The 14,873-nt window shown below is 59.0% G+C and overlaps 2 protein-coding genes across 2 annotated transcripts in view; one reads left to right on the top strand and one right to left on the bottom strand.

The window, feature by feature from the left end:
- Positions 1–14,873, bottom strand: part of SND1 (staphylococcal nuclease and tudor domain containing 1) — a 237,003-nt gene that overhangs the window by 17,796 nt on the left and 204,334 nt on the right. The gene's annotated exons all lie outside the window — the stretch shown is intronic.
- LRRC4 (leucine rich repeat containing 4) lies at positions 7,133–11,632 on the top strand. The gene has a single exon (XM_053407018.1). The coding sequence runs from the start codon at positions 7,661–7,663 to the stop codon at positions 9,617–9,619; it is 1,959 nt and encodes a 652-aa protein (XP_053262993.1). The 5' UTR covers positions 7,133–7,660; the 3' UTR covers positions 9,620–11,632.

The following is a 14,873-nucleotide window of genomic DNA, read 5'->3' as shown; positions in this document are numbered from 1 at the left end:
ATGGCAGCTGCCATGCTGACCCACCTCGCAGGGTTGCTGTGAGAAGGGACTTCGTGAAGCACACGCAGTGCTCTCAAGGGACTCTGCAAGTGCCAAGGACTCTTCTGAATTAAAGGGAAACGCAAACCCTGTTGGAAGGGCTGGGGTGAAACTCAGCTTGCGTTGAAGGCTGGCACATTTGCATGGGGAGGAGGCTGTTTCCTCGACTGCCTTCCTGACCTGACCTGGCTCCTTCCTTTCTCTCTCTCTCTCTCTCCTCAGACACGGAGCAGTGAGCATGGCTCTTGGGAGCTCCACTTTAGTTAGCTGGAACTAGGATCTTTCCTGTCCAACCGTTTATTTCCTACAATAATCTCGGCTTTCTCGTTTTACATACTCCGAGTCTCAGTGCGGTTACATCAAGGGTGAAACATGCTCCTCCAGGCAAGCGTTTCAGTGCGCTGTTCGACTTCTGCTGATGCATTTAAACTCCAAATGCCATCAGGTGATGCGGCTCAGCTGGGCGTGCAGATACAGGAAACACAAAACCCACCTGAAGACATTGTGGGCTGGACTGAACTAATGCAGCCGCAAGCCAGCAAAAGGGCTCCAGCCAGTGCAATGGGGCTTCCTTCCCTCCTGCCCCAAATCCACTGGGGGGGAGGGGAGAGCAGGAGAATCCCCAAAGCAGCAGACAAGGGTGTCTTTATGGCAAGCAGAACTGCTTGTGCTGATAGACAGTCATATTAGCACACGGCTCAATCCCACCCCCCTATTTCCCCTGCCCCACCTTGGAGCGACAGCCAGATCCATCAAGAGGCCTGAGCCCTTCTGCTTAGAGGTCCAAGGACACCTGAGGTGGGAGGCGCAGCAGAGCTTGAAGGATGCTGCCCATGGCCACACCTGAAGGGATGCTGGTGGCCTGACGCTACCTGGGGCTCCCAAAGGCTGCCAGAGAAAGATGCTTTAGGCCGGTGTGCTCTCGCCTCCCCCTCCCTGCCTCCTTTACAAAAAGGAAAAGACACAGGCCTGAGGTCAGAGCTTGGGGGGGGGGGGACACCAAGAAAAGCTTCAGCACAGGCTGAGAACGGGGAGCCAGTTCTGGAAAACGGTGCCTGAAGACCAGGCCCCACATTTCCCAACACAGCTAGATCTGTGTGTCAGCTTGCACTTCCGGCCGTGCAAAGACGCCTCTGTGTTCTCCTCCCAAATCTACCTGCTCTGCAACCAAGGAGAGAAAGCAGCTTAATCCATGGTCCATTTCCACAACTGCTTCCCCCGCCCCCGCCCCCGGCCAGGACACAAGACTAGGGGCATCTCTTTCTGCTCACGCATGCAAGCACACCATGGCCATTCCCCCCTTCTCCTCAGGAGCAAAAAGGGAGGCAGGTGAGGCGCATGGAACGGCATGCTCAGCCTATCACGTTAGCTGGCGGGAAGCCAAAAGCTCCTCCACACGCAAGATGTGCATGGCATGTCAGTGGCAAAGCACCGTCGCCCCCAAAAGGCTGGCAACTGCGGGGCCCTGGATGGATACCGAAGCGGGGAGCACTTTTCCGCAGGAGGACAACCCTCGTGGGAGGCGGGCGAGAGTGTGCCTGTGCCAGGGACGAGTGATTGATTATTCCTGCCACTTTCTGCACTCGACCCTCGCCTATCACACCCTTATCTCATCAGGACAGGCCTGATAGCCTGGAAGACCTTCAAGGTTGCTGATCAGGATCAAACAAGCCGGCAAGCAAGGAGACAGTGACGGAGCAGAAAACTTATGGGGGGGAGAGAGAGGCAGGCTCCAGCTCCCCCTGGGAGGGCAAGAAAATCCCCTGGGGGAACAACACACACCCAGGGAAGGGGGGCCTTCGACAGTCCCCCGGGGGGGGGGGCAGCCTTGCCAATCGCAAGCCACGGTTGGGGAGGTGGCATCCCTCGTCCCCCCAGAAGCAAATGAAACGCAAATGTTAAGCTGAAGGCAACATGCCACAAGGAGGTGGGTCAAATCCTGCTGGCCTCCTTGTGCTGGGCCTCCAGCCCAGCGGCAGGAAAAGGTCAGAGGCGGTCTCTCGGGATGTGGGTCCCACTCCCAGGCCGCGAGGGTCCTGAGAGTTGCAGGTGCATTGTGGGTGGGGAGGAGGGAGAGATTCAATATGAAACTGTGATGGGGGGAGACGACAGAGGAGCGTCTCACCTGGACAGAGGCAGGGCCCTTTGCAGTGGACATTTCGGCTGGGCTTACGAAGTGCAGGGATAAAGACAGCTCAGCCTGGCTTGGCTGGAGGAGGAGGAGGAGAAGATTGTGACTGCCGGGAGAGCAGGGGATTCGCCTTTTCCCCTTGTCCTGTTTGATGTGAGTGAAAAACTCCTGCATGAATTGCTTAAGGTGAGCATCACGTTGATGCTATTGACACTGGCCAATGCGAACTGAACCGTCGGCATGTTTTATCATTTAAAGCTTTGAGGGGCTTTCAATGAACTGGTGACTGCTGAACAATCAATGCTATAGGGTAGTATTTTCATTTTTTTATTATTATTGCTGCCTCCCGTGTGAACAACCTATTTGTGGGGAAAGCCAGCCAGGAGCCATCCGGCCACGCCTCTCGCTCCCAGGAGAGGCAGCCCTGAGCTTCCCCACTGCCTTGGGACCCTCGGTGGCTGGGCTGCTCTTGCCCATCGCTGCTTTGCTAAATGGCGGAGGAACCGAGGCCTGCCAGGAGGCGGGAACTGCGCCCCCCCCCACCCGGAAAGCAGCCGCCTTCCCCCCATGGCTCGCACAAAGGCCCCTTTGAAAGCCGTCCCCAGAGCGGCAGTGGCAGCCGTCCAAGCGCACAGGCACGCAGGTGGCATGCAAACCAGCTCCAGCTGACCAGCCCTGGCCCAGGAGAGGAGGAAGCCAGCTGGCCAGGGCAAGGTGCCTGGGCAGAGGTGGCGGGCGACTCCTCCCTCCGCCTCACCCACCAGGAGGGCTTGGCTCTGGTAGCCTGGTGGAAAATCACAGGGCAGAGAGAGAGGCGGCTTTGGCCCAGTCCACTCCCCCCTCCAAAACAAAAAAACCCAGAAGGAAGCACAGGGACTCAGTTGTCCAAGAACAGAGTTGGCAAGGGGAGGACTGAGTTCACTGCTAGGATCCCCCCCCCATTTGCATCTTGCCCTCCCCAAGGTCTGTCTGGGGGTGGGGAGAGAGAGAAGGACAGCCGTTTTGACAACTTCTCCACTGAGCGCATCAAGGCCACAAAGCAGCCAGAGACAAGCATCCTTGTCAAGCCTTCAAGCGCTAGCTGGGTTGCAGCAGAGCCCTTCCCGCCCCATCAATGCCTCTGTTGTCCTGGGCAAGCCCAATTCTTCCGCTGCTCTTGGGCCTCCCTTTGGGAAGACGGATGCTGGATCCCAGAGGGCTCCAACTGCTGCGACGGTTACCCAGGAGCAAGGGCACCTCTGGGCATGTGCAGAGTACGGCCCCTCCGTGATCCCTGAGTCTCCCCCCTCCCCACCAAGGACAGCGGCAGGACAAGAGGAATGGCATTGAATTGGCTTGAAACCTGGCACCACATGGCAAGGACCAGTGGAAGAAGAGGCGGCAGCAGCGCAGGCTCCCTTGGAAGAAGCGTCTTCCCACCCCAAGAGGAGAGCCGGCTTTCTGGGACACCCCCCTCGGCTGCTGCCTCCCTCCCTCCCCCCCAACTTCTGGCTGGGGATGATTTACTTGCGTCTTCAGGAACAAGTCACCTGCCCACCGAAGGGCTGCTGACCATCGCCACATGCCGGGGAGGCGCTGGGCCAGCTGAGTTACGGCACCCAGGCAGGGAGCGGTATTTATAGCAGACCATAAATTTCCTTGACTCCTAATAAGTTGAGGTAATGGCTCATACTTTAGTGCTTTTTGCTGTGATTTCCGAAATGCCTTTTAATTAGGAGGAAATGGCAGGCTGGGCTCTGCAGAGACGCTTGATCTGCCACACCCACCCTGCACCCAGTCCCTCACCACTGATCTCCGAACGACAACCAGGCCAGGATGGACACATGGTGCTCCGAAGGCACTTGCTGAGCACTCCCAGCCCAGGCAGGCAGCAGCAGGGCAGGCCAGCAAGCACAAGGACCAACCAACCGGCTTCTCCCAAGCGCCTCAATGGGTTTGTGTGTGTGAGTTCGCTTGCTGCTGCCTCCAGGGCGGAGCTTGCTCTCCACGCCTCTCCTTGGCTCACAAAACATCTGGACCAACATCCCTGCACACTTTCTGCAGGACGAACGGCAGGGCCCATACTTGACAAGCAGGAAGCCCCGGACTCAGCCCCCTGGCAGCTCCAGGCAAAAGGGACCTTGGGAGTCCAGGGCTGGGAAAGACCGTGGATTGGAGATCGCTGTCAGTCAGAGGAGACCGAGCGGGGTTCAATGGAGCAATCCGTGTCCCATCCTGGCATAAGGCAGATTCCTGAGACAACCGCTGCTCAGCTGGAGGGTGGCACTGGGCAGGTGCGCAGCAAACAGCAGCTAAATTGAACTGCCAGAGGACTTCAGGAGGAGGAGGAGGAGAAACACCTCTGGGAAGGGACTCAGAGCCTCGAGCCCAGGTGGCAGCAGCCAACACCCGTTCAAGTGAGGGTCACCCTCCTGCCAACGCCAGCCCTTAGGAGGAGCATCAGAGAAGCCCAGCTGCTGGAAGAGGCCAAAAGGGGACCATCTGGTCCAGCATCCTGCCTGTCAAAGGGACCGCCCACAGGCTCTAATGCAAAGCCCAGAAGCAACTCATCTCAAGGCAACGGGTCTCTCCTACAAACGGTATTCAGTGGTTACTAGGAGCACACAGCCTTGGTGACTGGGAGCCACGGATGCCGCATGCCCTAGCTGGGCTGCTGTTAAGGTGCCCTGAGATTCTCACACGGTGGTTTTACAGGCTCAGTTCTCCATCTGAAAAATGGGAATAAAACAGCAGGCTTCCTGGCAACAGGTTTGTTGCAAAAGACTAGCAAACACACTGCAGAGATGCGCTTTGTAAATGCAGACTGAAAGTGAGCGTTTCAAGGGTAGCTGGGCTGTAGCGGACCTGCCAGGAACCGGATGGGATCCGCCGGAAAGCCACTGCAAGCTCAGGAAGGACCCAAGAGCAGAACCCCCTCCCTCCGTTTGGGAGGGCGGCTGAGCCCCTCAACTTTGCAAGAGGGGAGGCCTTGCAAGGAAGCCTTGGAGCCCCCAGCCAGGGTCTGCCTGGAGAAGCAGCCGATACAATGCAATAATAACCAGGCAGAGAGAAAATAGCCAGCGGAGGAAGAGGAAATTTTAATTTCAGAAATCAGTTTGGATTAGCCACACTCTGGTGCAGCTGTGGCACAAGAGGCATCCAAGAGACCTTGTCAGGGGAGCAGGCGGCAGCATCAAGGGCAGCAGAGAGGGGCTTAGGCTCTGATGATCACAGCCAAGTCTGGCCTAATTGAGACAGATGAAATGTTGGGCTGCCTCTGGGTTTGGCCCACTTCCTCTCCCCACCCCGACTCCCCTGGGGGCACGCTCTTCTCTGCCCACTGATGCCCCAGGGCTTTGCGCTGCCTGGGGCACCTGCCTGCCCAGCCCCCACCCCCAAGCAAAGCCAGGGACCCATCAATATTTCCTGGAGAATCCAGATTCAAGGCAGACAGCCCTGTCCACCGAACTGTGTGTGGCTGAAGGTTCAGTGACGGAAGGCAGGTGCCTGCCTAGAGGGGAGCAGGCATGGGGGGGGGGATTTAATGCCAGACGCTGGTCAGTTCTGCCTCCGAACCCTCACTCGCCTGTAAGGTCATGGGGTGGGGGAAGACCAGAAGGTAGCAAACCCACCCACTCAGCCTCAGTTCACTGGAGAAACTCTCGCTCTCCTTGCCCACCCACTTTGCCTTTCCATCTCCCTCCCTCCCCCCACCCCACCCAGGCAGAGGGGAATATAGGGCACCAAAGGCAGGGGGCAGCCCCAGGAGCACAAGTTGTGCCCTAAAGAGATGAGGGGGCCCCCAGCTTCAAGTCCTACACCCCCCCTCCAGAACCAGCTCTACCCAACCACCATCCCCAGGGAGGAGCCCGCAAGGGATTCAGCCCCAGAGGCCCATGGGCCACCAGTACCCCCAGAAGGGGCAAAGGGGTGCATCAAGGTCACGGGCACAAACTCCAGGGCCAACCCAGCTGTGCCCCAGCTGCCGCTGGATGATGGGGACTCAGCGCCGCTTGAAACAGACAGGGGAAAGGATGTAGCCCACCCAAAGGAGCAGATTCCATAGGAGCCCCCTCCCCGCTAGTCCCACTTCCCAGGAGGGTTAGAGGAGGGCACAGCAGAGCCCCAAGGGGACCCTTGCCCAGCACAAAACTCTGGTTTTCTCCCCACCACCTGGTCCTTCGCAGCCACCTCCTGGGATGGGCCCCCCACCGGCGCCCCGGCCGGATCCTGCGTGCCCCAGCCGGGCGAGCGAGACCCCCCAGCAGCCTCTCCCAGCCCCCTTCTCCCCCAGTCCCGGGGCTCCTGCCTGCTCCCTTCGCCCGGCCCAGGCGTCGAGCGGCAGCTGAGCTCAGCAAAGCGCTGCTCCGCTGGCCGCGTTCCCCGTTAACCCCTGGAGGGAAGCGGCGCAGGAGGAAAGCGGGGCGGCGGCGGCGGCGGCGTTAAGACCAGCGAGCGAAGCCTCCTGCATCACGCTAATGCTCGGCCCGAGAACACGATGCGTCAGCAGCGGCGGCGGCGGCGGCCCATTCCCGTGCTGACTGAAGGACAAAAGGATGCGCGAGCAGCCCCGGCTGCTGCTCCCGCTGCTTCCTCCGCTGCTGCCTCCGCCGGCCCCGGGAGGCGAGAGGGGCGCCGCCGCTAGAAGATGGTCCCGGGCTGCTCGGCTCCTGCCGCCGCCGCCCCCGCGCGCCCTCCCCCGCCGCCTCCTCCGCCGCCTCCTCCCGCCGCCGCCGCAGTCGAGGGGCGAGCGAGGCGCTGAAGGCAGCAGCAGCAGCGGCGAGCGGGTGCCGCAGCTCTCGTCGACCTCGCCGCGCCGCCGGGGGGCCGCCCGCCCCACCGAGGAGCCCCGCTAAGGCCAGCGCCCCGCCCGCGCCCCCGGGCTCCCCGCAGGGCGGGCGGGCGGACGGGCCGGCGGCGGCGGAGGCGCAGGAGGAGGACGGCCGGCCGGCGCGGGAGCAGCTGGCTCGGGAGCCCATGGAGCAGCCGCCCCCCGGGCAGCCCGCCGCGGCCAGCGCTGCTCCGCCTCGTCCCGCTGCCGCTGCTGCGCCCGGCGCCCAAGGACGAGGCGCCTGCCCGCGCCTGGCCAGGCTCTCCCGGGCACCGGGCATCTGCCATGGACCTGCATAGCTGGCCGGGCCGCTCCGGCGGGCGCGCGCCCCTCTAGGAGGAACCATTTTGCCTGCCTGCCGCCCCCCCCCCCTTCGCTGAATCGCCGGTCCGGCCGAGACGGGATGGCGCACCCGGGCTGAGCGCCTCGAGGGGACGCACGGACGGACGGACGGAGCCTGCCAGCGCAGAAGGCGCCCCCTCGCCGGATCGCACCGAGCAGCCCTCTCCCTCCTCCTCCTCCTCTCCCTCCTTCTCCCCCTCCCTCTCCCCCCCTTCTCCCCTTCCGATGGAGAGCGGCGCGGGCAGCCGCGCGCTCCAGCCGGGCTAAGCGGGTGGGGGGGGCACTTCTCCGTTCGATGCCGAATCCCCCACGATGGTGAAGTATGAACGTGCCACACCATGAAGCTCTTGTGGCAGGCAACTGCGCACCACGCCTGGAATGCCGCCCCGCTTGCCGTAGTCTACCTCGTGGCGCAAACGTGGCTGGCGTGCGCAGTGGCGGCCGTGGCCGGGCCGCAGAGCTGCCCCTCGGTGTGCTCCTGCAGTAACCAGTTCAGCAAGGTGGTGTGCACGCGGCGAGGCCTCTCCGAGGTGCCCCAGGGCATCCCCTCCAACACGCGCTACCTGAACCTCATGGAGAACAACATCAAGATGATCCAGGCAGACACCTTCCGCCACCTGCACCACCTGGAGGTGCTGCAGCTGGGCAGGAACGCCATCCGCCAGGTGGAGGTGGGGGCCTTCAACGGCCTGGCCAGCCTCAACACCCTGGAGCTCTTTGACAACTGGCTGACGGTGGTGCCCAGCGGGGCCTTTGAGTACCTCTCCAAGCTGCGCGAGCTCTGGCTGCGCAACAACCCCATCGAGAGCATCTCCTCCTACGCCTTCAACCGCGTCCCCTCCCTCATGCGCCTGGACCTGGGCGAGCTCAAGAAGCTCAAGTACATCTCGGAGGGGGCGTTCGAGGGATTGTACAACTTGAAGTACCTGAACCTGGGGATGTGCAACATTAAGGATATGCCCAACCTCACCCCACTGGTGGGCCTGGAGGAGCTGGAGATGTCGGGGAACAACTTCCCCGCCATCCAGCCCGGCTCCTTCTATGGCTTGAAGTCGCTCAAAAAGCTGTGGATTATGAGCTCCCAGATCAGCCTGATTGAGCGGAATGCCTTTGACGACCTGACGGCGCTGGTGGAGCTCAACCTGGCCCACAACAACCTCTCCTCTCTGCCCCACGACCTTTTTGCCCCCCTGAGGTACCTGGTGGAGCTGCACTTGCACCACAACCCCTGGAGTTGCGACTGCGACATCCTGTGGCTCTCCTGGTGGCTGCGGGAGTACATCCCCACCAACTCCACCTGCTGCGGGCGCTGCCATGCGCCCATGCACATGCGCGGGAAGTTCCTGGTGGAGGTGGACCAGACGGCTTTCCAGTGCTCGGCCCCCTTCATCATGGATGCCCCCCGGGATCTAAACATCTCCGAAGGGAGGGTGGCCGAGCTCAAGTGCCGCACGCCTTCCATGTCCTCCGTCAGGTGGTTGCTGCCCAACGGGACCGTGCTGAGCCACGCGTCCAACCACCCCAGGATCTCCGTCCTCAACGACGGCACCTTGAACTTCTCCCAGGTTTTCCTGACGGACACGGGGGTCTACACTTGCATGGTCACCAACGTGGCGGGGAACTCCAACGCCTCGGCCTACCTCAACGTGAGCACGGCCGAGCTCAACACTTCCAACTACAGCTTCTTCACCACCGTGACGGTGGAGACCACAGAGACTTCGCCCGAGAACATCTTCCCCAAGTTCACCAAGCCGGTGCCGACCACGTCCACGGGCTACCAGCCGGCATACACCACCACCACCACTGTGCTCATCCAGACCACCAAGGCGCCCAAGACGGACCCTGCCTCGGACAACCACAACGACAAGATGCAGACCAGCCTGGACGAGGTGATGAGAACCACCAAGATCATCATTGGTTGCTTTGTGGCCGTGACGCTCCTGGCGGCGGCCATGTTGATTGTCTTTTACAAACTTCGCAAAAGGCACCAGCAGCGCAGCACCGTGGCAGCCGCCAGGACTGTGGAAATAATACAGGTGGACGAGGACATGCCGGCCTCCTCGGCCTCGGCGGCGGCGGCTGCCCCCACTGCTACGTCGGGGGTTTCAGGTGAGGGGGCAGTTGTACTGCCGGCTATTCATGACCACATTAACTACAACACTTACAAACCTTCACACGGGGCCCACTGGACAGAAAACTGCTTGGGGAACTCTCTCCACCCCACGGTCACTACTATTGCCGAACCTTATATAATTCAGACCCACCCCAAGGAGAAAGTGCAGGAAACGCAAATCTGACTCCTCCCCCCTCCTCAAGAAATTATTAAAAAAAATTGCAATAGAATGCACAAACAGAAACAGACATCAACTTTTGTACAGAGAGGTGGGGGCGGGGGGTGGACAGTTTTTTTCTCCTCTTGTATATGCTTATATATTAAGTCTATGGGCTGAGATAAGAGAAGCAGATTATATTAAAAAAAAATGTAAAGACCCCCCCCCTATTTTCTAACTTGTAAGTTCTATTTAAAGGGAGGCAGCAACTACAAACACCCCCCCCCCCGTGTGCCCAATCCCCCAAACAGCAGCAACAAAAAGGAGAGTCAGAAATTGCCATTGTGACTTCCTGGAATAAGATCTATTTAAAGCGAAAGAAAGAAGGAAAAGGCAACAGTGAAGATAAAAAAGAAAACCACAGAACCAGGGACTAGCAGGGGGTGGGATTTGTCCTTTTTAGAAGATGTTACTTAGAATGCAGTAAAAACAAACCCGTTTCTATAGAGACACTCTTTTCTTAAAGCCCTGGAAAAAGAAAACTCCCGTATTTACAGAGCTATCTTACTTACAGGAAAAAAAGGGGGGGGGGAGCGCACCAAGAGTTTGTACTGTGCCAAAATGTTACAAATGCAATAAAAAAGGTCATTTTTTAAAAAGAAAAAAACAGCAGCAGCAGCAGCAACAGAAGGACAATTATCATAAGGGAACGAAATACTTGTATTATCAAACTGCAAAAAAATCTAAACCCGCAAGAGCCTGCCCCTCCTCCTCCCAGCGAGGGTGTGGTGGACGGGGGGCCGACCATGCGGGGGGTGGGGGGCGACCCCTGAGGAAGTGATGGGCCGAGGGGGGGGGCCTTGGCGTGCCGCCCCCTCCTCACCCGCGGCTGGGAGGAGGAAGAGCTGCTTTGCGCCCAAGCAGGCCGCTTGGTGCCTTTCCACTGCACCACATTCCTGCGGTGGTTCTGTTTAACCCTCTGTGCGCAGGGTCCAGTGCGCAAAAACAGCTTTTTCGGGGGTGGGGGCGGGCGGGGGGGGCGGCGAGGGGAAGAGAAGAGCAGGAGGACGTCTTGTGCGGCCGCCTGGAGGACAACCTCGCATCAGCCTCGTGCGCCGCGATGGGTGCTTGCGTGTCGGCTACCCTGTGGGCAATTTGACATATGATTGTAGAACCATGAACCAATTTTGTGCTTTTCGTTCCTTTCCCCCCTTAAGGTGGAAGTGAGGGGCGGGCGGGGGGGGGGCGAGGGCTGCTCCTCCCTCCTCCGTGTGGGGCTGGGCTCTGGCTGCGAGGGAGCGAGTGAAGGGCACATTCCTCAGCCTCGTCCTCCTCGCCCACTTCTCAAAAGGCAAGCGGAATGCCACAGGAGGGAGCTGGCAAAACTGGCATCCTCCGGGCAAGGAGTGCGGTTTGGAGAATGGTGCTGCCCCCCACGTCCCCCCACCCTGCCTGCCCTCCGCCAAAAAAAATATCCCCCTGTCCTTTAGGAGGGGAGAGGAATGTGCAAACGGGTCCGGGCACCGTCGGATTCTTCTCTGTGTCCAGGATCCCACCCGGGGCTTCCCATGACTTTGGTTGCTCATTTCTGCTGGAGATTTGATCAAAGAGGTTGCAATCTACGGGGGGGGGGGTGTTGGGGGGGCAGCAGAGAGGGCAACAACAACCCAAAAGCCAGAATTATCTGACTGTAACTCTGAGACAAGTGTATTTTTGTATTTTAATAAATATTGTTAACGTTTTTAATAATGCAATGTCCCTAAAGGGTTATGCTGAATGCCAAGACCAGGGGAGGGGGGGGAGGGGAGGGGGGAGAGGGGGAATTAAAACCACAACCGTATTTCCAAAGGTTTTGGGGACCCAAAAACTGGCCTGCAAAGCTGGAATCGAGGTGGGCAATTTGGGGACGGGGCAAAATGGGAAGCCTAATAAAAGGTTCATTTCAAAAAGCAAAAAGGAAAAAAAAGTATTTAATATTTTTTAAACTGTCAAGTAACCTTTCCTGGAATTAAATAAAACCACTTCAAGTGCTAGAACCAGCCACTCGCGTCCCGTCTATTACTAGAGGAGCGGCTGGGAGGGGGGCACAGGGCCCCCTGCAGGTGTTATTGTGTCCCCTTTTGAGGGGAGATGGGGCAGGACCCCAAATTAAGGACATCAACCCCTCCCCTGGCAACTGAAGCCCCTCTGTGTTACTGTGGGGTTGGGGGGGTGGATTGTGCAGCAGCAGCACGGACTGCCTTGGTTCAGCTAGGAGCTTGTGGGGAGTCTAGACGGGAGATGGGGAGAGGGGCTCTTGCTGAGGTCAGGAGAAGCCATGGCTGCCCAGGGCCCCCAATTCTATGAAGGGGTTTCAGCTGCCCAGCAGTGAGGACCCAAACCCAATCAGCAGCTCATTGTGAAGGCATCCCTGCTCGCCTCTTAGGCCAAAGCCTGCTCTCCAGACACCTCCACAACAAAAGGGATGGGGGGCTGCACCGGAGCACCCCCCCATCCCTGCCAATGCAGGCCGCCATCGCGGCAGGGACTGGGAAGGGGGCTTTGCAGAGCTGGCAAAGAGCAGCAATGCCAGGAGGAGGAGCAAGGAGGGGTGGCTTTGGCCCAGGGGGTTAGGCAAGGACAGGGTGCCCTAGAAGGTGACCCAGGGACAGGTGTGGAAGGGGGGCTGGGCGCTCTGCTCTTCAGAGAGCCGTGGGAACAGAGGCCCCTCCGAAAGGACACTGCAAATGTCTCCCTTTTCTGAACGACACCCATTCAAAGATTCTGCTCCTTCCGCTGGGACTCCATAGAAACCCTCCCCGTTTAAGAGTGGGGTGCAAAGCAACCCCAAAAACGAAGAGGTTCTGTCATGGGGCCATCTGTTTTACAGGTTTCCCGGTTTAAAATCTCAGTTTGCCATTCAGCAGGAGAGTGGGTGGGCAGGGCGGCCTCCGGAGAAGAAAGCAGTGCCAGGAAAAATGCCCTTCAGAGAAGAAAAGGCTTTGCCAGCTGAAGGGGCACAGCTCCCCTCGCCTGGCTCTGCTGGCCCGGCCACAGCTGAAGGCCACCCCAGGCTCCATCAGGGACAGCGGCAGGCCAGCCTAGCAACAGCCCTGTGCCTTGGGGTCTGCTTTCGTGATGAAGTTGGGGGGGGGGTTATATATATACTAAACCCAGCAGCTCTCCCCCTGCTCAGACCCCTCTGGAGGTGGCACACAGGCAGGGTCCGCTGCTGCCCCTGCCCTCTCTTTGCAGTGCCATGGAATAATTAAGCGCTGCGCCAGTTGTTTGCCCCCCCTCCCCGCCTGCCAAACGGGGTCACTCGTGGGAGCACCAGGCGCAGCTGCCGGGGCCTCCACCCCCAGGAGCAGAACCGAGCTCCTTTGTGGGGCTTGCTTTCTGGCGCACCCCGTTTCCTGCGAGCCAAGGTGCGAGGCAACTCGATCGGACTCCGGAGAGCTGGGAGCCTTTCTATGAAAACATATGTCTGATTTTATCTGTAGTGCCGGCTTTTATCGCTGGCAAGCATCGGCTAATGAAACCCGGCTCGGTGCTTGCTTGCTCTGATCCGGCTGCAGCTCAGCCACAAACCTCGGGGCTCCGTGCTCCCCATCCATCCCTTCCCCTCCGCCACGTGCCGTCCCCTCCCCTTAATCTCCTGGAACCATTTAATATGCATGGCAAGAGAAAAAGGACAAGGCCACAATGGTAGCGGCGGCGGCGGCAGCAGCAATTGGACTGCAGTGCTTAGATTTTAATTTTGCCTTCATATTAAAAGCAAATAACGCAGCCAATTGTAGGACTAAAGGGGGGGGGGAGGTGGCGAAACACACACAAAGCCAAGGTCTTTTTTTCTGCCTTTTCAAAGTTGACTCTGCGGCTGACAGTCAGTGCTTGAATTAGGACCGGGGGGGGGGGGGGTCGACAGGCAGAGAGCCCTGTTGGCTGCCCAGAAAGTGTTGCTCCGTGGCCGGCCGGCACTCTGGCCGGGGGCAGCCTCACTGGGAAGGGGTGGGAGAAGGAGACCAAGGAGGCCTGGCCCTTGCAACCTGTCAGCTCGGAGCAGGGCTGCCAGCTGGGAGCAGGAAGGCAAGACATGGGGCGCGGGTGGGGAGAAAGAAAAGGGAGCCCTTGGCAGGGGGCATCTTGTGATGTGGGCTCACAGAGCTTCCTGCCCACAGCGGAGAGGCAAGTCAGGTGGGTCAGAGGCCTTTGTCCAGGAGGGGCCCAAGTGAGCCCCGCTGGGCCCCAAAGGCCTTCTGTCTGACCCAGAGGAGGACTGTGAAGGCGAGAGGAAGCCCAGTGGAGATGGGTGGCAGAGGTGGGAAGATGGATGCAGGAATGCGGGCAGCTTACAGGTACCACTCGTTTTGGCGGAGGGCTGCCTTCCTTCCTCGCCCCTTCCTCGCCTCTCCCAACTGATCATGACCAAGCCGAGCGGTTGACAATTCCCAAAGCAAAACACACCGATAAAAATCGCAAAAAACCGTTAGTAATTATTATAATCCGCATTCCTAAAGCAGTAAAACAAACGAGGCCAGGGCAAAACTGGCTGCACTCCGGATTAACACCTGAAATGTTCAAACAGGCAATTAGTTCAGAGCAGAAGCGGCAGGAGCACCGTCCGTCCGGGGTGGGGGTGTCCCTCCTACGCCATCTGCTCCCCATCCCTGACAAAGCCTGATCCACAGGGAGGGGGCGGAGGAGGTAGCCCCCCAAGGGAATCCCTCCAGACCCAGCTCTAGATTGGGGGAGACGGGGCTGGGCACAAGCGCCCCAACCTTTAAGGGCCCACACAGAGTGTGGGGAGAAGGTGAAGGAAGCGTTTTCCCCCCTTGCCCCCTTCTCTGTGAAGTGCTTGACTGCAGAACATGCTTCCCTTTCTTTCCCCCTTGAAATCATCATTCTCCGCCCAAGAGGGAGGCCTCCCCTCAACATGTTCCCGTCTCTCTCTATATCTGTATCTTTCAGGCACCAGGCAAACTCCCTTTTATCCACACGTGTAACATACCTAGAAGCTTATACCTGATGTGTTTACAGTGGTACCTCGGATTAAGTACTTAATTCGTTCCGGAGGTCCGTTCTTAACCTGAAGCACCACTTTAGCTAATGGGGCCTCCTGCTGCCGCCGAGCCGCCGGAGCACGATTTCTGTTCTCATCCTGAAGCAAAGTTCTTAACCTGAAGCACTATCTCTGGGTCAGCAGAGTCTGTAACCTGAAGCGTATGTAACCCGAGGTACCACTGTATATCTGTTTCATGGCGCTGTTTGGGTTGGGTTTCATATGGAAATTTAAAATGCC

This window comes from Podarcis raffonei, chromosome 10, assembly GCF_027172205.1.
Source record: "Podarcis raffonei isolate rPodRaf1 chromosome 10, rPodRaf1.pri, whole genome shotgun sequence".
Classification (NCBI taxonomy): Eukaryota; Metazoa; Chordata; class Lepidosauria; order Squamata; family Lacertidae; genus Podarcis; species Podarcis raffonei.
The sequence above is the reverse complement of the archived record's forward strand: the minus strand, read 5'-3'. Positions and strand labels throughout refer to the sequence as shown.